The sequence below is a fragment of the Bos indicus x Bos taurus genome, chromosome 24 (assembly GCF_003369695.1).
Source record: "Bos indicus x Bos taurus breed Angus x Brahman F1 hybrid chromosome 24, Bos_hybrid_MaternalHap_v2.0, whole genome shotgun sequence".
NCBI classification, from domain to species: Eukaryota; Metazoa; Chordata; class Mammalia; order Artiodactyla; family Bovidae; genus Bos; species Bos indicus x Bos taurus.
This window is the reverse complement of record NC_040099.1, coordinates 39037980-39062911: the sequence shown is the minus strand read 5'-3', so window position 1 is coordinate 39062911 and position 24932 is coordinate 39037980. Positions and strand designations below refer to the sequence as shown.

The 24932-nt window shown below is 44.0% G+C and overlaps 1 protein-coding gene across 28 annotated transcripts in view; it reads left to right on the top strand.

Annotated features, from left to right (window-relative positions):
- Nucleotides 1-11021, top strand: part of EPB41L3 (erythrocyte membrane protein band 4.1 like 3) — a 240242-nt gene extending 229221 nt beyond the window's left edge. For 13 of the 28 annotated variants that reach the window (XM_027526373.1, XM_027526360.1, XM_027526359.1 and 10 more), the window contains 10 exons: nt 1360-1434; nt 1804-1902; nt 2899-3600; nt 4082-4204; nt 4794-5177; nt 5966-6097; nt 7716-7814; nt 8245-8325; nt 8596-8712; nt 9891-11021. In XM_027526373.1, the coding sequence (XP_027382174.1) occupies nt 1360-1434; nt 1804-1902; nt 2899-3600; nt 4082-4204; nt 4794-5177; nt 5966-6097; nt 7716-7814; nt 8245-8325; nt 8596-8706 (1806 nt within the window). In that variant the 3' untranslated portion in view covers nt 8707-8712; nt 9891-11021. The remainder of the gene's footprint in view (nt 1-1359; nt 1435-1803; nt 1903-2898; nt 3601-4081; nt 4205-4793; nt 5178-5965; nt 6098-7715; nt 7815-8244; nt 8326-8595; nt 8713-9890) is intronic. The other 15 variants (XM_027526378.1, XM_027526380.1, XM_027526379.1 and 12 more) reach the window with 8 other exon arrangements.
- Nucleotides 11022-24932: the final 13911 nt, after the last annotated feature.

Below are 24932 nucleotides of genomic sequence, written 5' to 3'. Positions count from 1 at the left end.
TACGCTTTCATCCTAGGAAAAACATTTAGCTCAGTGATTATAATTAGAAGCCTAGTCTTGGTATTCTGAAAAGTACCTATAATTTCAACCTTTCCTTCCTGTTTCTTATTTCTGTTAGAAAAAGAGGCTCTGATTGAAAGTTTAAAGCATAAATCCACATTTAATGATGCCACAGGGTACATTTTGTCTCTTCCAATATCTTTCTCCAAAATGGGGCAGGACAGAAATTTTTTTTCCCCTTCAAAACGTCTTCTTTGTTCCTTATTTAAAAGGAGCATCTGAGAGCAGTGCTATCAGAATCTGTCAGCAGGCCCTTCTGGAGAACATTCCAGATGCTCCTCTATAACCTCTTGCAGGAAAATGATTAAGTAGAGTACTGAAAGCTTTGTAAACACATACATAGGAATTTTAAATACCTCTGATAAAATTATACTGTTTAACAAACAGCAAGAAGGTTTATTTTCAAAGTTCCGTTCATCTAGATACTCTGAACTCTGTTATTATTTTTAAATGGCTTTACTAAAATGTCCTTTCTATCATTATTCTGTGGAGTTTTATTAGCTACCGAGCCTGTGCAGAGACACAGGCTCAGTAATTAATGTATTGTCCCTTGAATTATGCATTTTTAATACTAAAGAAAGAAAAACAGGTGAAAGGAAAACACCTATTTTAACATGACATGTGTAATGTTTTTCTTAAGTTTATATGTTAAAGATGAGTACGATTTGAAGTACTTAATTCTTCACCAAGATATTCTGAAGCTGACTTTTCAGAATTACTCACCATGTTATAAAAGTTCAAATAAAGCTATAATCTTGAGAATATTTTATGTTTATCTGTAGAGTAAAGACCTCAAGCTAGGCTGGGTATTTCAGATTAGTAGGTAATACAGTGATCCATGTGCATTTCCTTCCTCTGCATCAGGCAGCTCTTCAGTGCAGAATATGATCAAGAATTTGTCAGAAGTGGAAGTGAGGATTTATTCTCAACTTATTTTTCTTAATCTTAGCATTTTCATTTGAATACTCATTTCTACAGTATTGCAGATGACAGCCATATAAGCACCTATTGAGACTCCAGGAAGTCCTTTATTCCACCCTTGCATGTTCTGTGTTTGTAGAAATGAGAAATGTTTGAGTTCTAAAAACACCAGAGAGTCACAGAATAATCTGTTTCACTTTGGAAATAATTATTCAACTTTGACATTAATTTTCCAAATTAACAGACAGTAATTCTTCTGGGGAAAAGAAATGAATGACTATTATATGTGTAGCACAAGAAAAGAGCTCTCTTCCTAACTTGCTTTTTTGGAAACTGTCTGCTTCCTCCTCTCCCACCCAACCCCCTTTATTCAAACAGACTGAAGAAGAAAGGGAGATTTCAGAAAAGGTTCTATTTTTGCAGCAAGGAAGCTCTCCATTCTTTGAGTCTCAGGTAAAAAACAAACATTAAGGAATCAGAGGGAATTGCTCTTCAGATTTCAGTGTCATTCAAATATCTTTAGTTTTTCCTTTTAAAACTTACCTTGCTTGCCACCAAGGTAGGTATATCATTTTTGCCTAGATTCCGGGGAGGGAAAATAGGGAATTTTCTTACTATTTTGGTTATCCGTTAGCCATCGTTTCTTTGTGGCCTTTGCTTCTCAGTGATTATGTCTGTGTTTGGTCATTGAAGCATCATGATTACAGTTTGTAATGATATTATTGGGCCTTTTTACTGTCTCTTTCACCCATAGAGCCATGGTAATTCAGATGACCTTGATTAACTTTGAAAGTTCTGAACTTTTATTGGTTTTCCCACTAGCAGAGTGTGACACAGAAAATTCAGGAAGGAGACTCAGCAATCTCTGTGGTTACCTCTCGTCAAATCATTTTCCAGAAAACTGTCCCGTCGACCCTTGAGGTTATTTTTCAATTCATTGCATTTAATCCAGCACCAGTCTATAGATGGGTCTGTAATCTTCTTTCTTAAGCCCCACCCCCTCCAATTCTAGCTTAAAGTTTTCAGGCAAGGATAAATAAGAAAGTAAAAAACATCCGAGATCAAAATGTCAAGCAAGGCACTCCCTGCTCCTGGCTTGGTTTCTCTTCCCTCTGTAACCTGTTAGACTAAGTCACCTGCTAACCTCTGCATAGGCTTCCCAAATACAGAAGTTTCATAACTCCCATTTCTTCTGCCTTTTTGGGACTAACACTAAGGAAACTGTCAAAGAAACTCCTGAGACAATGAACTTTGGTTGTAAATAAGTTCGGAACAGTGTGCAGACAAGTATAGCCAATTTTTTTAAGAGGCTCTGAACAATGTGCTAACAGTGGGAAATGGTTCATTACCATGCCTGGAACACAGGTGCACTCTATTTATGGATAATAAGTGCTAGAGTGGATTCCAGCACCCATATAAGGAAATATAATTCACAAACACGGAAAATGATTTTCACAGAAGTTTGTGGAAATGCTGGCACGTACTTTGTGAGAACAACAGATGTGAAGTGCAGTGTTCTATTTCACATGGAAAACAGTCTTTTCTGTGTCCACCTGAGTAAAGCTGAATAACATGTACAACAGCTTCAAAAAGGTTTTATAATCTTGAAATACAAAATGATCAGACATTGAGTACAAGATCAGATATATTCCTTGCAAAATTTACCACTAAAGTGTTTCAAGAAATCTGAAATTGCAGGTCTACAATAGACCGTACTCTGAGTTGAAGGCTAGAGTTAATACATTTCAGATGAGAAGAGATTGCAGCCGTAATTAATAGATCACAACCCCTGCCCTGGACACTCACCTCCCAGACCCGAGTGTAGCTCTCATCTAGATTGCCTTTTTTAAAGGATTCTTATTTTAGAAATGAAATACCATCAGAATTTCTAATTTAGCTTTTATATTTCAAATATAGGGCACAGAGGATTGGGTTATTGTAGACAAAGTGCCCACTGAGGTAGCTGATGGTGATTCGAAAAAGACTGTGACGTACAAGGTGGTGACCTTGAGCAGTAGAACTGGTGACATCCCCACCGACCTCTTAGGATCGAGCACCATGGAAGTGCAGAGCTTCGAAGACTTGGCCCAAGAAATGCACTTGAAGGAAGAGAACAAGCAGAAGATATACACTCTCGGAAAGTCCTATGACACCGTGTCCGGAAAAATTGTCACGATGACCGGAAAAGGCAGAGAAGGCGAGAAGGTGGTGTCACCCTCCACTGTGGAGCGGGGACTGGCCGAGTCCATAAAGACCCCCCTTGTCCTGGCCGAGTTCGAGGTCCTCAGAGCTGTGACCGAGGACAGGGCCAGGAGAGGGGCTGAGGTCCACACCCCAAAGCGGAGGCTGTCAGAGTCGCTGGCCCCCATCAAGGAAGCCGAGTCCCGACGGCAGAGCCCGGAGGACGATGCTGTGGGGAAAGCCCAGGTGCCCAGGAGGGATGCTGGCCTGGAGGGCCCACGACTGGGCCGAGCGGAGCCCGAGGTCGAGGCCTTGAAGGTGGGGCCCTTTGGTCCCCGCAAGAAGAGCCTGTCCGAGTGGAGGTACTCGCAGGAGCCGGCCGTCACTGTCGCCACTGCCCGTTATGTCGTCACCGAGTCAGCTGCATCCCAAGTCGTGGTAACCGGGGCCGCCTTTGGGCCGCCGTTTCCGATTCCAGCATGACTGTTTGCAGAGGCAGCCCTTCCACCCCAGCCTTTCCGTTTCTCTGGCTGTTTGGCTTATGTTGAGAGCCGCCAACCCAAGCTTTTTGGTTGTTTTCATGGTTAAAAGTCACCACGCCGTCCGACGTGCACCTTGAGACACCTGCTGTTTTATTTCAGCTCTTGTCCCCGAGGTGGGGTGGTGCTGCCAGCCTTGCGGGGCCAGGAAAGGATCGGCTTCACCCGGCACCGCCCCAACCCAGGAACTCTCTCTGCTTTCCCGAACCAGAGCCCCTGCTCACCCTGATGACTGGCTGTTTCCCCTCCCTTTCTGTAGCTCCTGCCATCCCTCGCCCTGGGTCCCACGCCCACCGTTGTGTCTCACCAGCTGTGAATGTGTACATGCCCACATGTGTCCCAACCACTGTGCCTGACTCTCCATTTCTCTGTTCACTCAGACCAAACAGACTTCTGGCGAAAAGCTCATGGACGGCTCAGAAATCCTCAGCTTATTAGAGTCCGCGAGAAAACCGACAGAGTTCATAGGCGCGGTCACTTCCACTTCTCAAAGCTGGGTGCAGGTGGCCATTTGTTTCCATGCCCCGTGTCCCCTCTCTGCCTTTTTGCCTTTTCTTTATGCTTTTTTGATGTGTGTGTGTGTGTGTGTGTTTTCTATCCAGGTGGCTTTGCCTTAAATACCTAAGAGGGTCTTCACTTCCACCCCTCTGTGCCTGCCCCACATATACATCACATGTCTTCAGTTCCATTATAAGAACATACTTCAGATGTTCAGAAAGTAATCTTGCTGACACATTTTAACAGCATTTAATTTTTAAAGCATCTTATGTCATCTGTTAGGTCTGGAGAAGCCGCCGAGACTGATAGGCATGTGCCCCAATGCTTTCGTTTTGTTTTGATTTTTCAATTGCATTTCATACAGCATTCTGTTTCTTTTGCGACATCCCAAAGGAGCAGCACAAGTTTGAGTGTGTGTTTTGGGGTATCAGAGATTCTGGTGGGGGGGATGAAAGCTAAATTATATTTTCTGTCAGTGCTGCCGGGTATAAGCACAGGTACCCCAGTGAGTGGCTTCTTTTGTTTTTTTTGCCTTTTGACCTTTTCTTGGTGGGAAGTCATGCTGACGCCACAATTTTTTTTTTTCCCATGCAGAAAACAGAAACCAAGATGGAGTCCAGCGATATAGAGACGGAAACAGCCCAGCAGCCCCAGCCACCGACTGTAGAGAAGGTTGTGCAGGAAACGGTGCTGGTGGAGGAGAGACACGTGATGAATGTGCATGCGAGCGGGGATGCTTGTTACGTGGCTGGAGATGACGCGGACACTGCGACCCAGGCAGCACCTGCTGATGCTTCTGACGCAAAAGAGAAGGAGGGCTCGGCTCTTACTGAGGGGGCAAAGGAGGAGAAAGGGGAGGTGGCCGATAAAGTTGTTGTGGAGCAGGACGAAATGGCCACTGCTTCCTGTGAGCCAGAGGAGGAGCAGACTGCAGCCGTCCACGTTTCAGAAACTTTGGAACAAAAACCTCATTTTGAGGTAACTAATAGTTAATATTCCTTGTAGCACTAAAGCAAGTCCCTAAAATTTAGTTAAGTGTAAAGGCGGGGCTATGTGTTGATAATTTTCTTCCTTTTCCAAGAGCAGTTTGTTTCTCCTCTTAACTGCCTTCTTGCATGGCAATTGTGGGTCTCTGTGCTGGTTTTCATCTTTGGGATCACATGCAAACATAGATTATGATGATTAATAATCTACAGTTCCAGGAAATGGTTCTTACTCTTGTAATTACTGTAATTGGCAGGAAACCTGGGAGATGCATGGCCAGCCAAGATATCAGAAAACTTGATAGATCTATTTCTGATCAGTATACTTATCCAGAAGGGCCATAGCCAGGCTTGCCCAAGTACCAAGTGCTAGAATTTATTATTTCTTTTCTTTTATTGAGATTCCAGAAGTATATGTAGGCAGGGGTGGTTCAATGTCTTATTACTTGCTCCTTTTCTCTAAGAAGTTATTCAATAAAAGGCTAATTTATGGTTTTTAATCTATTAAAATTAGTTCTTGAGATAGAAAAGAGGGAATATAAAAATGTGGGTGTTTTTTCAATTTCCTTCAAAATGTTTTCCTTTACCTGGAACATTCCATATGAATTCTGGGAGACTCACATATATCTGTTTTATGCCTCATTCCCCAACTTACCCCCATGTAATACATAAACATTTATTTCACACTAACCTGTGCTTATATAGCCACCAAGAGGGGAGGGGGAAAATATATGTGTCTGTGCAAAATTTAAGAACCACTCTGCTTCCTTCCCGTTGGTATAGTCTTCAACTGTGAAGACAGAAACCATCAGCTTTGGCAGCGTTTCACCAGGAGAAGTAAAGCTAGAAATTTCTACCAAGGAAGTGCCGGTAGTTCACACAGAAACAAAAACCATAACATATGAATCATCACAGGTAAGACAGTCTATGAAGCCCAGAGCCCTGGCACCTGTTTTACCCCATGCATGACTTCGTGCACCTAAGCGTAATTAGTGAAAGTGTTAGTCATGTCCAACTCTTTGCAACCCCATGGGTGGTAACCTGCCAGGCTTCTCTGTCCATGGGATTCTCCAGGCAAGAATACTGGAGTGGGTAGTCATTCCCTTCTCCGGAGACCTTCCCGACCCAGGGATTGAATCTGGGTCTCCTGCATTGCAGGCAGATTCTTTACTGTCTGAGCTACCATGGAAGCCCTAAGTGTAATTACATGATACTGAATCTATGAGAAGACTCAGAGGACCCAATTGTCTCTATCAAAAACAGTGCAATAATTGTAACTTTATTACTGATCAAGGAAGAGCAGGTGACTTAAGCAGGTCTTCACATGTCTGAAAATGTAGACGTGAAGTCAAAGTCACTCAGTCATGTCAAACTCTTTGCAACCCCAACTATACAGCTCGTGGAATTCTCCAGGCCAGAAAACTGGAGTTGAGTAGCCTTTCCCTTCTCCAGGGGATCTTTCCAACCCAGGGATTGAACCCAGGTCTCCCCACATTGCAGGTGGATTCTTTACCAGCTGAGCCACAAGGAAAGCCCAAGAATACTGGAGTGGGTAGCCTATCCCTTCTCCAGCAGATCTTCCCAACCTAGGAATCGAACCGGGGTCTCCTGCATTACAGGTGGATTCTTTACCAACTGAGCTATGAGGGAAGCCAAAATGTAGAAAGAGGCTCAGAAATCTTATCTCCCTCATTGTTTAGATAAGGAAAAGCGCTAGTTCCACCAGCCCCTGCTTACACTTCTGAAGTCCTGTGTTTTTTTTGTTTTTGTTGTTTTTAACAATAGTGACCATTTAGTAAGCCTATTATGTGCCACATCCTCTACAAACTTCCCACATAAATCTCATAAATAAGGTGGTGGTGGTTGTTGTTCAGTTGCTAAGTTGTGTCCAACTCTGCAACCCCAGAGACTGCAGCACACCAGGCTTCCCTGTCCTTCACTGTCCACTCTCTCCTGGAGTTTGCTCAAACTCAACATCTGTTGAATCAGTGATGTCATCCAACTATCTCATCCTCTGTCATCCCCTTCTCCTCCTGCCTTCAATCTTTCCCAGCATCGGGGTCTTTTCCAATGTGTCAGCTCTTTGCATCAGGTGTAATGGCCAAAGTATTGGAGCTTCAGCTTCAGCATCAGTCCTTCCAGTGATTATTTATGGTTGATTTCCTTTAGGATTGGTTGGGTAGAATTTTTTTTTTTTCTTTTAATTTGTTTGCGCAGCACAGCTTCTAGGATCTCAGTTCTTCTTCCAGTGGTTGAATCTGGACCACTGCAGTGAAAGCATCTAATCCTAACTGCTAGACCACCAGGGACCTCCCAAGAAGGATTTTCTTATATTTTGATCTTTTGTAGTCCTGGCTTTTAATAATAGTTCACAGCGGCCGTGTTTGGTCCAGTCTAGAGTCAGTGGCAGCGCTCAGGGCTATCAGGGAAGCACAGAGATTGTGCAGATAACTAAGTCATCACCATGCCCTCAAGCAACAGAGCAGGCGTCCTGGAGAGGTAATGTGTCGTGTCTCCTGCTTGGCTTGCTTAGGTCGATCTCGGTGCTGACTTGGAGCCAGGTGTGCTCATGAGCGCGCAGACCATCACATCTGAAACCACCAGCACCACGACCACCACCCACATCACCAAAGTAAGTGGACTGGGAACAGATCCAGGGAGGTGTCCGTGCAGAACCCCCAGGTTGCGCTGCACCTGCAGGCACCTACATGAATACCAGGATGCCAGGCACTGCCTTGGAGCTCTCACAGCTGCTGTGTTTCTGATGCTTCTAGCCTCACCTGCCGAGTTCTGCTTAGGAACATGTGTTCCAACGCCCTTGGCGTAGTACTTAGCTCCCTTGCTTCGCATATGACAGACGTTTCAGAAACACCAGCCAGCCAAACCCAAAGGAATCTATTCTGTCTTCACTTCTGAAATTAACGGTTGTAAATAACTGCCATAGGAGTCCGTGTCCACTTTTAAAGAATAAATGAAGCTACTTAAAGCTGAGTCAGCATTTTCTACCATTTCCCCCAGTCAACAGGGATGGTAAAGTCATAACACTTGTCTGTTGCTTTCAGACTGTGAAAGGAGGCATTTCAGAGACGAGGATTGAGAAGCGAATCGTCATCACTGGAGACGCGGACATTGACCATGACCAGGTATCTCGTGAGAGAGGGTGGATGCCCTGGCGGGGAACCACGAGAAACACCAGCTGGCCCTACTTTGCCCAGAGCTGCCCTCAGTCCAGCCTGTAGTGGAACGGTTTCCGAATTAACTTCCCAGCACACAGCGTATAAGCCCCTTGGCAGTCGTTGTGCTCCATTTGTGAATTGTGTAGATAGATCCAGCTCGTGAGTCTCCTCCTTGCTCTGATCATGCATGTTCCACCTCCTTTTTGTCTCTGCCCTCCTGTGATCTCCCGGGGATAGGCGCTGGCTCAGGCAATTAAAGAGGCCAAAGAGCAGCATCCTGACATGTCAGTGACCAAAGTAGTGGTCCATAAAGAGACAGAGATCAGCCCGGAGGATGGAGAAGACTGAGCCCAGGTAAGAGGCGGGTGCTGCTTCTCCAGGCTTGGCCTCGGCTGGCATGTGGCCCGGGGCTTCCCTCTCTCCCTCCCTTCACCTCCTCCTTTTCTCCTTTTTCTCTCACTGGCATTTTCAGGGCTGGGTATCAAGAGGATGGAGAATTGGTTTGCGGATACTGGTTTGTTTCAGATTTACAGGCTCCATACTATGGACTTTTGATGTTCCCCCTGCCAGCTAGAGGATAAAGAGAAAGCAGAGTCTGCTTGCCTGGTCCTGCATGTCTTCCTTTTAGTCCATGCTCCTCTCATTAGCCAGGTCTGAAAGGTCATGTTTGTTTTATTTTACTGGCCATGTAGCCTAATCAGCTCTAATATGGTTTTGTTCTGAGAGGTGCAATTTGTGCGTTCCAAAAACTAGGGGAATGAAATGACGCCCATTCTGATGCCAGCATTATCCCATTGTTAGCTGCTTCTTCAACTGTGTTTGGTTCTGGCCTGTTTAAGCTTTTGTTTTGCTTTGTTTTACAATTTGAAACCAAACCACTCACTCTCACTGTGGATGTTATCTATTTTCCTATATTCTTTGGGAATTTTTTTTTCCCCCGAGCATAGCACTGTGTCTCAGGAGGAGGCAAAAATGCAGTCTTGTGGTCCTGCTTTCCTTCAGGAAATGCATGCCTTTCCAGCTGCTGTTTGGCCAGCATCACAAGCAGACCGAATCTCGTGTGTGTGCTCAGACTTGTCATGCATACTAACCCGCCCGCCAGAACTTGATGAGCACTGAACATCCTTGGAGGGCTTTGAGTGCTGAATGCAGCTCCTTGCACACTTGGTTATGTAATAAAAGTCTCTTAAATGCTCTACCTGTGTAAAGGAAGTTAGTTCTCTAACATTGGTTTAAGAAACCTAGATTGATAAAGTGGCTTCTCTCAAAGGAAAAATATAAAATGCACTTATCATATTCAAATTAAGAAGGAAAGCAAAAAAAGAAAAAGTTTCTCTTCAGTGAGGTCAGCCACTTGGGTAATGATGAGGTTATTTCAGAAGAAGCCTATCCATGACATACACTGGTGTTTTACAGTATCTTGTCCAGAAGAGCATTTAATAACCTTGTAAGATACTTGCCACCTGACTTCAGTCTGAGGGAAACTCTCATATATTCTCAAATGAGTAACTGATCAAATCTCTCTTCTACAGGAATAACCTAGGCTGTACACGAAGCCAGTCATGCAAACCATTAGGAAAAACCAGAATCTATATGGCGTTCCCTCTTCTAACCCACTGACTTGTATCTGCCTGTGGACAATTTCAATCCAGAAGAACTGACTTTGACCATTTAATAAAGACACTGGCAGAGAGATCTTCCCATAATAAAGCAATCTGAATCAGCACCACTAAACCAATATTGCATGAAGCAACAATACAGTTACAAAAAGAGCAGCATTTTTACTTTTCACACCGTGTCTCCGTTCTCAGCTCCACCTGCACGTTCATAACCAACAATAGAAACCGTGATCTCATGTAACACACGAAACAGTCCATGCCTTTCATTGCTGATGATGGTTAAAGTCTAAACAAAACTGCAATTTCTTAGGTGACACATCTTTTGTTTACAGATCAACGAAGATTACCCTAAACTGCTAGAAGCTGTCTAGGTCCGCTGTGTCAGGTTTTTCCCAGATTAGATGTGCCAATAACCGAGTTTATTCAGTAAACAACTTGAATCTTGTTATTTGTTTCCTCTGGTTTATTACTCTCACCCATCAACAGTAATGACTCTCCGGAAATATTTAATGCTCACAATCCTGCTTTGTGTAATCTAATTTAATTCGTTACAAGGTAGTACTGATTTTAGCATATTAATGTGATTTCTTCCCTGTCGTCTGCTTTGGTCCGTGTTCAGTCTGGAAAGCTTCCCAGGGTACCCTGACGAGTCCTAAATATGTAAAATGTCATTATTTTGGAAAGAAAACCGGTATTTTTGTTAGTTTACTGTAATGATGAGACTTCACTCCAGGAAAACTCGTTGGGCTTCAGTTGCTTTTGTTTTTTCTTTCTTCATTTCTCCTTCCTTGTATTTTTTTTAATTTTCTTTTTTTACTTGAAAAAAGTGTTTTATTTCCAAATCTGGTCCATATTTACAATCTAGTTCAGAGCCAAGCCTTAAACTGTACAGAATTTCCACTGTAATTAAACTATCTAGCATTGAGTTATAAATAGCCTTCAAGAAGATATATTCTCCATTTCACTGTCAACTGCATCGCACAGCCCCTGGTGAATGTATGTTTCCGCATAGCAAAATAAAAATGGTCAATGCATTTAAATCTCTAATTCTCTACGTGTAATACTTTCAGGATCAGACGCATTTGGCCCAGAGCTAACATTTGCATGACATCAAAGGCCTCATTCATCTGCAGGATAGAGAGAGCCTGTCTTTTTTCCAGGATAAAAAGTACAGAGAGATGGTGAACAAAATACGTGTAGATAAATGTTGGGTTGCCTATGGAAGCCTGGAAAAGTACAACGAGTATCACAGAACCTCGTTTTCACAGTTTTTGCTTTTCTGTTAGAAGGGAGGCTCTGTTGAAAACCCAGTGCTTCTGGGGGCTTTTAATTCTACCGGAGAGACACCTCTGTCTTGCATTAGCACCAGAGCTGAGCAGATGAGGAGGCCGGTCTGCAGGCCCCATGTGTGTTCCTGAGGCTCATTCACCTCAAGCTCCTTGAGTGCCGGGGACTAAGAATCAGACTTTCTGTTGCCAGCTGCCCACCTAACGCCTGAGTGTATCCACTGATACTTCATCCCTCACTTCCCAACTTAAAAAAAACTCATTAAATTTTTTTTCCAGAATATTATTAATATATTTGACCACATTTATTGTGTTACGTTGCTCAGTTGTGTCCGACTCTTCACAAACCCCTGGATCCTGTCCTGCCAGGCTCCTCTGCCCGTGGAATTCTCCAGGCAAGAATACTGGAGTGGGTTGCCATGCCCTCCTCCGGGGGATCTTCCCAACCCAGGGATCGAATCTGTGTCTCCTGCATTGGCAGGTGGATTCTTTACCTGGGAAGCCCTATTTGACCACATATCTTAGCCCTATTGAGGGAGTCAGATTCTTATTTCTCTCTCAAGTTCTCAGTCTGTCCTTACTGTCAATACTAAGTGTTCATTTTAGGAACTGAAGCATCATTTTAATTGTGCTTGAAGCCAGTCCAAAATTATCTTGAGAAAAGTTAACATTTTTACTGATAGGAAAATGGCAAGTGGCCTCCCAAAGATGCCAGCACCTGGTCTGCTGACTTTTATCCAAGTCGTACCTGTGTTCCTGGTTTTATTTATTTTTCTGAAATTTTCATTGAGGTATAATTTACATATTATTTTCAGGGTACAATATCATGATTTCATATTTTGTGTATGTTGTGAATATAAACCCACCATAAATCCAGTCACTGCTGTCACCATACACAGCACAATTTTTTTTCTTGTGATGAGAACTTTTAAAGTTTACTCTCTTAACCTTTAAATATATGTTAATAATATGGTATTAATTATTATAGTCACCATGCTGTCTGTATTGCTGTGTTTACCAAACCTAGCATTTTATGTTCCTCTGCCCTCAGCAGTAAGGGCTTACTCATTTTTATGAAATTATACATTGTCAAGGAAGCTACATGTTTTCAGCTTTCTTTTCCTTCTAATGTGTTTCTCAGACTTTTTCCAGCTTCCTTCTACTATTCCAGATCACTGTCACTTACTGCTGTGACAGCAGTGCCCACTTCTAGTAGCAAAATCTCTATCTGCTTTCCATTACTTTATAACATGACCAACCTAGATAGCATACTAAAAAGCAGAGACATCACCTTGCTGACAAAGGTCCATATAGTCAGAGTTATGGTTTTTCCAATAGTCTCATGGATGTGAGGGTTGGACCACAAAGAAAGCTGAGTGCCGAAGAATTGATGCTTTTGAACTGTGGTGTTGGAGAAGACTCTTGAGAGTCCCTTGGACAGCAGGGAGATCAAACCAGTCAATTCCTAAAGAAAATCAACCCTGAATATTCATTAGAAGGACTGATGGTGAAGCTGAAACTCCAATACTTTGGCCACTTGATGTGAAGAGTCGACTCACTGGAAAAGACCCCGATGCTAGGAAGAATGGAGGGCAGGAGGAGGGGGGGACAACAGAGGATGAGATGGTTGGATGGCATCACCAACTCAATGGACATGAGTTTGAGTAAACTCCGGGAGTTGGTGATGGACAGGGAGGCCTGGCGTGCTGCAGTCCATGGGGTCGCAAAGAGTTGAACACAACTTAGTGACTGAACAAGGCGTCTAAAAGACCCTAGCTATTACACTTGCAGAAACTGAAGAATTCCACTCCGGTTACCTACTTGCCTCCCAGAAAATAAATGCTTGCTTCTCAATTTGCTCAAAAATTCAGGTCCAGCGTCATAAGAAAACAGGAATTTATGAATCTCTCAAACGAGCAGAGCAAGTTACAAACCTAAAGGCATTGTGGTCCAGCCACTGGTGGCCTGTGTGCAAGCCTGTGTGCCTGCTCACTCAGTCCTGTCTGACTTCTGCAACCCCATGGACTGTCGCCTGCCAGGCTCCTCTGTTCATGGGATTTCCCAGATAAGAATACTGGGGTGGGTTAGCATTTCCTTCTCCAGGGGATCATCCCAACCCAGGGATCAAACCTGAGTCTCTTGCATCTCCTGCATTCTTTACCAGCTGAGCCACCCAGGAAGCCCCTTGTGGTCCAGCCTGCTGATGACCTGCAGTTCCATGCTAATCACACAGGGATGTGCAGAAACATTCGTTGTGGAGTTGCTGAGTCCTCCAAAGTCTTCATGTTTTCTCTGGAGTCACAGAGCAAATGGCTAAGACCAGGCAATAGCCCTCCTTCCACGGTTTCTGCGCAGTGGAGCCAGCATGCAGCTCAGCCCGGGTGTGAGGCATAGCCTTCATGGACACCTCGGGCTCCTTCTGCGGTGTTGGGATTAATGGACAGAGCTGCATTGATGCTGAAACTTCACTGCCCCAGCAAGAGAGAGGGGGCAACACTAATAATGTGGGGATTTCCTGCAGCTTCACTCTCCTGGAAGAATTTTCCCATCCCCTATTCCCTGTGCATGCAAAGTCACTTCAGTTGTGTCCGGCTCTCTGCGACCCTATGGACCATAGCCTACCAGGCTCCTCTGTCCATGGGATTCTCCAGGCAAGAATACTGGAGTTGCCATGCCCTCCTCCAGGGAATCTTCCCGACCCAGGGATCGAACCCACATCTCTTATGTCTCCTACATTGGCCGATGGGTTCTTTACCACTCACACCACCTGGAAAGTGCCCTCTATTCCCTATTCCTTTCTGATTTCCTAGACCACCATGCCCCTTACGCTGGGCACTGTGTGAGTTCATGCAACTTGTAGGGTTCTTCCATTAATTTTTTTAAACAATCCATTTCCTTCATTCTTTCCAGCACATCTATTACGTTATATTTTCTAAATCAACATCGATTGTAGCTATTTTTTGAAAACCAATGTGGAATCTACAATAGGGCTCTAAAATGCTCCTAACTGACAAATGAGAGTTATAGGTACCTCCATGAAATTCTCCCTTATCTTTCTCACTATGGTCAATTAACCAGTGTCAGAAGCATCTGCTGTGACTTGCTGTAGAGGTGGCCTCATATTTGTTTAACTTATTTTTTTAATTGAAGGATAGTTGATTTACAACATTGATTTGATTTCTGCCATACATCAACACGGCCTCGTGTTTTAATAGGTATTTACTAAGTAAAATTGGGTTATTCCATTTTTTGGTATACGTTTTTTTGGCAGGTCATTGGTGCGTGTAAAATTGTATTCTCAGAAATGACATTTCATTTTGCCAAATTGTTTCTTATCAGAGCTGATTAATTCTGAGGAAGAACGATGGAGTTAATGCTTCCCCGGGAGTGTTACACACATACACACCCACAATAGCCTCTTATGTTTCTTTGAGATAAGTGTAATCTTTTAAGGGATTGGACAGGTTCTTGCATTGCAAGCTCAAGGGAGAGCTTATCAACCAAGATAATATGTGGGTTTTCACGGCACCCCATGCAACAAGGAGGAACCAGAGTATTCTGGGGCTGAATTTCAGGCTTACACACTCTCCTTGAATAATACTGAAATCCAAGTGATCCCTGAAAACATGCAGTGACAAAGAAATGCACGTTTTAATACACTGTGATTTTACAATTATCAGCCAAAACACCACTGTAAGTCTAAGCTTTGGAAGGGTGCAAAGCAAAAGCCACTTCTCGTGGGAGTGTCAGTTACAGATTTGCAGTAGAATCAAGGAAGACATGTATTTTCGAGTTTTTTACAAACTTTTGACCCCGCAAATCCACTTTGGGAAAATTTTTCTTAAATCCAACACAGTTTATAGAAGTAATATACCATTCTGTTTGCCACAATGTTATTCATAAAAACCAAAGTGTTTAAACAGTAAATATTCAGCAAAGTGGAAAATTTATAAATAATGGTATTTTCCTAAGATGGAAGACTGTACAATGCCCAAGAATTATAGAATACTGACCTGATAGAGGAATTAATCCTAGTAAATGTATAAGTAGGTAAAACAGTTTATACATGATGATGCTGAGCAGGCAGACATACTGTCTGTGCACAGAAAAGACAGAAACATCAGCCAAAATGGTACCAGTGATTTTCAGAGGAGGGAACATATAATGATTTTCTTTCTTCTTTGTGCTGTTGTATTTTTCCTGTTTCTTCAAGTGTCTGTCACCTTTATTATATATATATATATATTTATTTTTTTTTAAACCATTGATTCGGGAACAGTGAGAGAGATGTAAATGAGAAATTTGGAAAACTGACTTTTTCCTGGAACTTCAAAGCCATTATTACCCTCACCAAATGTTACAGATGCTTTGTTCAACATGGATTTCTTTAGTCATGTTCTAATTAGAATGGTGATAGCTGAGTTTCTATTACAGATAATGAAGTTATTTATAGTAACACTCCATGCGAAATCTTTCCAAATGAATAAGGTTTGCTTTGTATGAATACATATTTGTGGTTCAGGAAGTGCATTTGCTTTTGATGGGCAGTAAGTTAGTATACTGTGTAAGTAATTTTTAAGTGTTACCACAGTATAATTGAAAGATGATGCTTCTCTGGGTGTGCTTAATTTTTACTTTCCTCTGCATAAAGCTGTCTCTCACCGGTGCTGTCTTTCTTTAAGCAAGCATGGCCTAAAACAAAACACATAAACACTGGACTCAGCAACCATGCATTCCGCCCCTTTTTTGTCACCTTAAGGCAATGACTTGAGCATTTGAGCCTCAGTTGACTCAACATAAAAAGGGAACAACAGCCAATTGCAAAGGTTGTTATGGTGAAAACTCTTTGGTTCTATGACAGTCAGTACCCTATAGAAACACCTGAGAATGTTCTTTGTAAAACAGAAAGCAGTAGTTTGATGTAATGACCTGATTTGTCCCCCACTTCCCACCACGCTGGGCATCCCTTATTCTGTACATGAGAACACAAACTGATTTATCTCAGGAAGAACAGATTGCTTTTGCTTGTGAAAAAAATAGCCCTCTGCTTGGGCTGCAAAAATCTTTTTTATTAGGATTCAAGCAATGAGAAAGACCCTAGCTAGGATCCTTCTCCGTATCCAGGTCAACATTCACTTTGTTCAGAGGGGCAAAAAAGATGCATGGGGTGTGTGATGACCCTCGTGCTGAGTTGATATTGTCCATGAAACCATGGCTATGAGGCAGCCAGCACAATGTCTCGAAATGTTCAGCATGAAACCAAAACCACACACACAATGATCCCGAGATTCTGACATGGCTCGTCGGATAAGGTGTGAGTGCAGGGTGTGCACATATTGGCGGATTCACTGTATTAATTTTCTGTGTTGGGATTTTATATTTGCAGGGGCCCTTTTTGTATGAATAGAGAGTTGCTAAGTGACAATATAGAACATGCTTGAGGTGCTGCGTTTCCAATACCTTTCCTAGGGATACTCTCCGAGGACTAAGAAGAAATTCACAGGCAGCTCCAGCTCTGTGTTTTCTAGAGCAGTGGGTCTTAAGCCTAAACATACATTAAAACCACTTGGGAATTTGTTTTTAAAGATGCTACAGTCTGAGCTGCTGGAGCATCTGAGTCCTGGTCTGAAGGTGGGGCTCAGCATTACTATATTTTTAAGAGACTGCAGATGAATGCCATGGACAGCCAGTGGGGGGTGGGGCACTGGTTTCAGAAAGAGATCTCAGACCCAGCATGCATTGGAACACACACAGTTTCCCCGTGACTCCGTAGGTCTGGGGTAGGACCTGAGAATGAGTGTTTCTAGCAAGTTCTCAGATGCTGCTGATGCCTGAGGTCTAAAGATGGCAGGCACTGGGGCAACTTCTGGTTGTTCCTGGTAGAAGGAGCATTGATTTAGGACTGAGAAGAGCTGGGTGGCAAGTTTCTTGACCTACAGCGATCCATCTTCTAGAAAAGGAAAGTAACTTACCCACATAAAAATTATTGTGAAGACTTATTGAGACAGTATCCTCAGCATCACTTAAGGAATGTTTCTAGTGCTGAATAAGCCTAAGGCAATACTATAATCTCCACATATTGGGAGCCTGTGACAGAAAGAGGGGGTGGCCCCCTGAGCACTAAGAAGCAGGATGGTCAAGTGATGAAGGCAATACAAATACTGCCTGTAGTCATGATGGAAATACTAACTCCAGTCCAAGAAATTGTAGGGCAACAGGAATTGCCTTGGAAATACTGATAAGAATCACCAAAGTGACAGTTTACAAGGAGGCACCAAAAATAATTTTTAAAATATTGCAATGATGCCCCACAAAGTGCTTCGGCATTGGTTATAATCACCCAACACAGACTCAGAAAGCCTTGAAATAAACTACACTAGAGAGGAAGGCTGGAGAAGGCAATGGCACCTCACTCCAGTACTCTTGCTTGGAAAATCCCATGGACGGAGGAGCCTGGTAGGCTGCAGTCCATGGGGTCGCGAAGAGTCATACACGACTGCGCGACTTCACTTCCACTTTTCACTTTCATGCATTGGAAAAGGAAATGGCAACCCACTCCAGTGTTCTTGCCTGGAGAATCCCAGGGACAGGGGAGCCTGGTGGGCTGCCATCTCTGGGGTCGCACAGAGTCAGACACGACTGAAGAGACTTAGCAGCAGCAGCAGCAGAGAGGAAGGCAGTCACGGCCACTCAGAAGGATGCTCGTAAAGAGGTGCGCAGGCAGATGAAAGAATCCGTCTGCAATATATGTGATGGGAGGTGCTGCAGTGATGAGTGACGATTGTTTAATCACTAAGTTGTGTCCAACTCTTGCGACCCCGTGGACTGTAGCCTGCCAGGCTCCTCTGTCCATGGGATTTCCCAGGTAAGAATAGTGTAGTGGGTTACATTTCCTTCTCCAGGGGATATTCCCGACCCAGGGATCGAACCTGCATCTCCTACATTGGCAGGTGAATTCTTTACAACTGACCCACCTGGGAAGCCCAAGTGACAATTAGCCCAGAGGAGAAAGAGCATCTCTTGAGTAGGACAGGAGAAGTAACTTGGGAATCGATCCTTAAGGTATGTGGAGTTCATCAGACATCAGGAGGGTGAAGAGCAGGACTCAGGAAATAGAAGCTTCTCATCAGGAACAGTTTCTAAGTCTGGCACTTGATGCTTCCAAATAGCCATCTGCTGCCAGTTCTTCTGTTCTGCTAACTGTGGGAATGTTAACCTACATGACAATTTAATGGAGACCATCAGAGGTGTAAGGGAAACATCCCAAGAGAGATGACGCCTCAGTACAAGTGACTGAGGGTCACCAAAGGACTACTGATTGCAACGTCTGACCCCAGGAGGAGCCATGGCTGAAGTCCAAAGACAGGGCTGTAGAGGGAAGGGTGGGGATGGAGGAGGGGGTGGAGCAGCTTGGAGCAGGTGATGAAGGTTGTGGGGAATCTCCTCTCTAGAGGTGATAAAGGAAAAACAAAATGTACGACAGTGTTGGCTCTGGGGACTGGCTTAAGATATCCAAGAAATTTGGAGCTGGGTTGAATTTCTTCCAGCTTTATAATTCTAGATTTATATAAGTGATAGCTTGCCGTGTAGGGAAAGTTTAAAAATAGGAAAACATGTTCTTCAAGTGCAAGGAGAATTATCAAAACTATTTAAAAAGATAAAACTAAGAAATTCAATGGAATTTTTTAGTAAAAAAAAATATTGTTTTATTTTTTATACCTATTTCTCAAATACCAGAAATAGGTAGGACAGACAGTCTGATTAGTTTATGCCATCCTTCATACCTGACTTAAAAGTCTGACAGTACTGTGTGATATACTTAATACTAATAATACTATGAATAATTTCTCCTTTGAGAATTCAAAACACCTTTTCAGCATTTTCCCATGTATTCATATTTCTCCTCATTACACAGTGTCGTGGAGACAGGCGGTGAAGGAAATGACCCCCACTGACCTCAGCTCAGGACAGATTCTTCAAGTTGCTTTTTGGAATAAATTCCTTGTAACAGCCTGTTTGTCACATGACTCTCAAAAAAGTACAATATAAAGTTTATATGCAAACATTAGGTGCTTTGAATTTTTAAAAACTTGAATTTAAGGTGGAGGGGATTTTCCTACAAAAAGATACAGAGGTGATCCATTTGAAGCATGACATTACCCCCTTTCTTTCTGGAGAGAAAATTATCAGCAGTGTCTGGGGAAACTGAACCAGCTTTAGGTCTTATTGGTATTGGTTGGGATGTTCTGTTGGGTTCTAAAATATAGTGAAATTTTGGCACAGTGGTAAAGAATCTACCTACAATTGCAGGAGACACGGGTTCAATCCCTGGTCCGGGAAGATCTCCTGGAGAATGATATGGCAACCCACTCCAGTATTCTTGCCTGGAAAATCCCATAGATAGAGGAGCCTGGCGGGCTACGGTCCACAGGGTCTCAAAAGAGTCGGACATGACTTAGGGACTAAAACCACCATCCTTAGGGTCAAAGGCATCCTCAACCATCCAGGTGAGACAGCTTGACTTGCTTATGTCAAAATCATCTCTCAGCTTTCTTTAAGTCATTTCTGAGAAAGCGAGAGTTTTCCATCCATCAGGGTTAGCAGGTGGGAATCAGTGGAGGAAGGGAGTGGGTTGGAAGGTGGGAACTGGGAGCAGAGGGACCAGTCAGCAAAGCCTGGATCTGTGCTTGGAGCTACCTAGCAGGAATTAAAGAGGCTGCCACAAACTCAAGACCAGGTGACAGTCACAGGTAAGAGCACATGAACGTCGGTGGGAAATGTTGACCGGGCGATGTGAGCTTAGAAGGTTGAGGAGAAAGTCAGGCTTCCTCCTGGACACGCAGGATCCAGGACCTTGTGAAGGACTGCCTGCTCTGCATGTAGCTGACTTTTGAGAACTCTGTTATTGGCATGTTAGCTTGTCATTCCCCTTCTAAAAGTGATCTGGCAGGAGTGGAAGACCAGGGGGAGGCAGAAGTCCAGCTGAGTGTGCTGGGCAGTTAGGTACCCATTAATAAAGGGCTAGTGATAAGTGGATGTTATTTAAGAACGCATGACTAATGTCTAGCTGTCATTCCCTTGCCATGCTCCATGAGATGCCCCTGCTGTGCCCAGAATGGCTCATACAGAATTTTTTGACAGGTGCTCTATTTTGTAAAGAATGAACACCTGACTCGGCCTTTACAGACATGAACAAAGAAAAATGCAAGCACCATTTATAAGGCCATGCACCATGAGAGGTGACTTGTAAGTCACCCCTCCTACACACACACAACTCAGCCCTTTGCTGACAGCTCAAGCCATCTCCCGATGCCCACCACACCTGTCTAGGATGGCTTTTCCAGAAGCTTCCCCATCCTGTTGATTTCACTTAACCCCCACCATAAGCAGTCTTTCATCAATGTCTCAGTCATCCTCTTCTGCGGGTGCCATTTGTTCCCCCAAGAACACTTGATCTGTACAACCAGCTCTGTGACGCTGGGCAGTTAGTTAAGATCTTTCTTTCACATCTTCAGGTGGAGAGTTGTAAAGGGCTCGTCTGAACCATATCAAAATGACAGTACATGACCAGCTCTGACCTAAAAAATGGCAATGTCATTTGCTGCGAGAATGACTTGAATATAAAACAATTCAAATAGTGCCCAACAAGCTGTAAGCATTCCTTTCTAGTTACGATGCTCGTGGATACGTCCTAAGTCGCTTCAGTCGTGTCCGACTCTTTGCACCGCTATGGGCTGTAGCCTGCCAGGCTCCTCTGGCCATGGGATTCTCCAGGCAAAAATACTGGCCTGAGTTGCCATGCCCTCCTCCAGGGGATCTTCCTGACCCAGGGATTGAACCTGTGTCTCTTACGTCTTCTGCATTGGCAGAAGGGTTCTTTATCACTAGTGCCACTTGGCAAGTGCCTGTGATGCTCAGATGCTATAAATGATCTCTCTGCCCCACAACAGCACGTCTGTGCTGTCTCCTCCTCCCCCATCGCAGGTAGACACCACTCAAGTAGTGTAGGGCTTCCTCACCCAGCCCAGAGGCAAAGTTAGACCTTAGGAAGGAAAGGGGCTGCTTTTCAACGCCATGGCCCTGTTCTTCTAGACTCACCCACCAGGGATTTCCACACCCACCACCTGCTCCTCTAGCGCAAGGGGTGCCTGGCATCTTGCCACAGAATGTTTTCATAGAAACGCCCTGCCTAACAGGAGGGTTCCATCACTGTTAATGAAACTGAGGATGAGTGTGGGTTAAATCTATTTCACCTGTAACCTCACTAACTGTGGCTGGACAAGGTTCACATGTCCTCCAGCTGCACAGAGCCTGAACAATGAGATGCTTGACCCAGTTCTCTTCCAGAGTCTTAGACCAGCTGTGTCTAGCCGGAGCTGAACTGGTTGAGACTGGATAGGACCACTGACCCTCCATCTGGGCACGTGCGAGTGTCCCGCAGCTTGGTGACCTTTTGACTTCAAAGGGTGGAAAACTCCACCATCAGACTGCGCCAAGCACCTCCCTTCTTAAGGTTCACAGGCCTGTGGCTGAACTGCGCTTGCGCAGAATGAGGAGGCCCCACCTGCTTCCCATTACCTTTCCCGCCATCCCTGTGCTCCCTGAACCTGTGAGGCCAGCTCATCCAGGAACACCCTAGCCCCTTTCTTCTGGGAGCTGCGCCTGAGACTTTGTTCTCTTTCTGCATTAAGCTGCCTTGTCCACAAGTCCCATCTCAGAGCATGGGGGCTCAGTGTTCAGCCCGCTGGGCGTCGGGCAAAAACGAACCTCCTTCCTTAACGTTAATCCTTGACTCACCTGCAGTTGCCCTGGTAAGTGGGGTTCTGTGCGCTGGCCTAGAGGCTTTAGAACCTTTGTGTAATTTCGGTATTTGGGAACTTATGTTTTGGATTTCAAACTTTTTACAAATAAATTTAACTTGCAGGACTTGGGGGAAGGGGTTTTGAGCTACCTGATTGACTGACTATGACCCAAATCTAGAGCAGAGCTTAAGTTTTCCAGGACTGGATCGGGGAAGGGGGTGATTTTCCATGGGTAGGAACACTCCAAATAGGTTAAAACATACATGTGTGCCTGTTTGATGCCCCCAGCTGTCCTCACTCTAATTCTTTGCAGCTCATTTATTCTAAGTCTGTGCTTCCTATGTAAGCTGTTTCTTCTAAATAACATCAAGACCTCTCAGAGATCCCTCTTTAATGTCTAGACTTGTCATAAAACTTCTGCATCCTGCCTCTCAATACCAGATCCCAGCCAAGTCCTAGCTCCTTTCACCTTTAATTTAGAGCATGTTTATGAAAGTGAAATATTAAAGAACTGAAGCAGACCTGTAACTATGAAGAATTAAGACAAGTTAAAGGTAAACATTTCTATCCCCCTTTTGAACTTCTGGATAATATACTGAAGGACAAAGGAGGCAAAGGAGGTGGCGTCTTTTGGGGGGGAGGGGGTCTTAAAAAACAGAGGGGACACTTCTCTGGTGGCTCAGTGGACTAAGAATCTACCTGCCAATGCAGGGGACACAGGTTCTATCCCTGGTCCAGGAAGATTCCACAATGACTGAACCTGTGCTCTAGGGCTCATGAGTCACAACTACTAAAGCCCCACACCCTAGAGCCCATGTTCCCCTACAACAGAAGTCATAGCAGGGAGAAGCCTGAGCACCACAACTAGAGAAAACCCGTGTGCAACAAAGACCCAGCGCAGCCAAAACTAAAAATTATAATTTAAAAAAGGGGAGGGGGATTTTCCTGGTGGTCAGTGGTTAGGAATCCATGCTTTCGCTGCTGAGGGCGGAGGTTCAATCCCTGACTGGGGAACTAAGATCCCATAAGCGGTGGCATGCCCCCTCCCACACCAAAAAAAGGAAAGGATGGTACTATTGAGGCCAAACTTCCCTTACTTTTGTGACATCCACTGTCAGTTTCCCTACAGGCACACTCTGTTGGCTGAGCATCCTTCAGGGGTCCTACTATTAGAAAGATCAATGATTTGCCTGTTACATCAGCAAAATACATTAGGGATGAACTCCTACCAAGGAAAGAATTGGGCTCATGGGGCATATTAATTAACTTAAAGTGGAAACACTTTTTCCACACCGTTGATAAGAGATGGGAACACACCACCCCACCTGTACTTTGGGTATAGGGTGAGTGGAAGGAAGAGAGTAACAGCAAACGTTAATTCAGACAGAATTCAACAAACGTAATTCACAGGGTTCTATTCGCAGCTGGTGCTGAGAACGAAATTATTGCTGTTGTTGGTTTGCTACTAAGTCATGTTCAACTCTTTTGCAACACCATGGACTGTAGCCCTCCAGGCTCCTATGTCCATGGGATTCCCCAGGCAAAAATACAAGAGTAGGTTGCCATTGCCTTCTCCAGGGGATCTTCCTGACCCAGGGATTGAACCCAGGTCTCCTTCATTGGCAGGATGATTCTTTACCACTGAGCCATCTGAGAAGTGTGGAATGAGATAGGAGTTGAGAAATCAACTCACCCAGTTAGCTTTTTTTTCTTTTTTGCCTTTGAAAACTAGTTTCCCCCTTATCAACATCTACATTTTGCACTCTTAGGTAATTGTGTACTTATAATTTTGATTTATTTTTTTACACAGAGAACGTGTGTGCATTTCCAAAGTCTATCTTAAATGCAAACTTAGCATACTCTTACATATTTTAAGAGTATATAGTTTTGCATATATAAGGCAATTCAAATATAATTCCTCTTCCTAACTCAGAAAATACCAGTACTGGATTGTAGAGCCTCTCAAGGCATCTTCTGCCTTATGGAAATTTAGCCCACTCAAATATCACATGCATTCTAAATTTAAACGTCATCAGATTTGTGTAACATTTCACTTTCCAGTGTATTTGCGATGATGTTGTAAGACACTGCTACATTTCAGGGATCATTTTGCTCTACTTTCAACAGTTTTGTCAGGAGCTTGAATTCATTCAGGGGAGTGCTACCTAGTTTGATTTCTGAAAAGTTGTCATCCAGGATTGAGCAGCCAAAGGATACAGGGTATTTGGGCACCAGAAGAATCCTTAGTGAGCTGCCTCCTGACCCAGTGTGAGGATGCTCCTCAATGCCACCCTAAGTCTGCTGCTGCTGCTTCTAAGTCACTTAGTCGTGTCCGACTCTGTACGACCCCACAGACAGCAGCCCACCAGGCTCCCCCGTCCCTGGGATTCTCCAGGCAAGAACACCGGAGTCGGTTGCCATTTCCTTCTCCAATGCATGAAAGTGAAAAGTGAAAGGGAAGTCACTCAGTCGTGTCTGACTCTTCGTGACCCCATGGACTGCAGCCTGCCAGGCTCCTCCACCCATGGGATTTTCCAGGCAAGAGTACTAGAGTGGGGTGCCATTGCCTTCTCCAACCCCAAGTATAGCCTTTCATAAAGCTCAGAGACTCTGGGTATGATGACTTTAAGGTGTTTTTTTGTTAACCTCAGCTGTTGAACTGTATTTTAACTCATTATTCACTCAGGGGATTTTTGCAGAAATTAATGCCTGTGGCTCGTGAATTGTTATGTAAGTGAATAATGAAATGTCTCTGGTCAATGTTCGGGTAACAAAAGACATCTTCTAATACGTTGTCTCTAGTCGACAATATGTTGAAAGTTAGCTCCAAACTGCTACTCAAGAAGTGTGGCCTAGGCTTCCCTGGT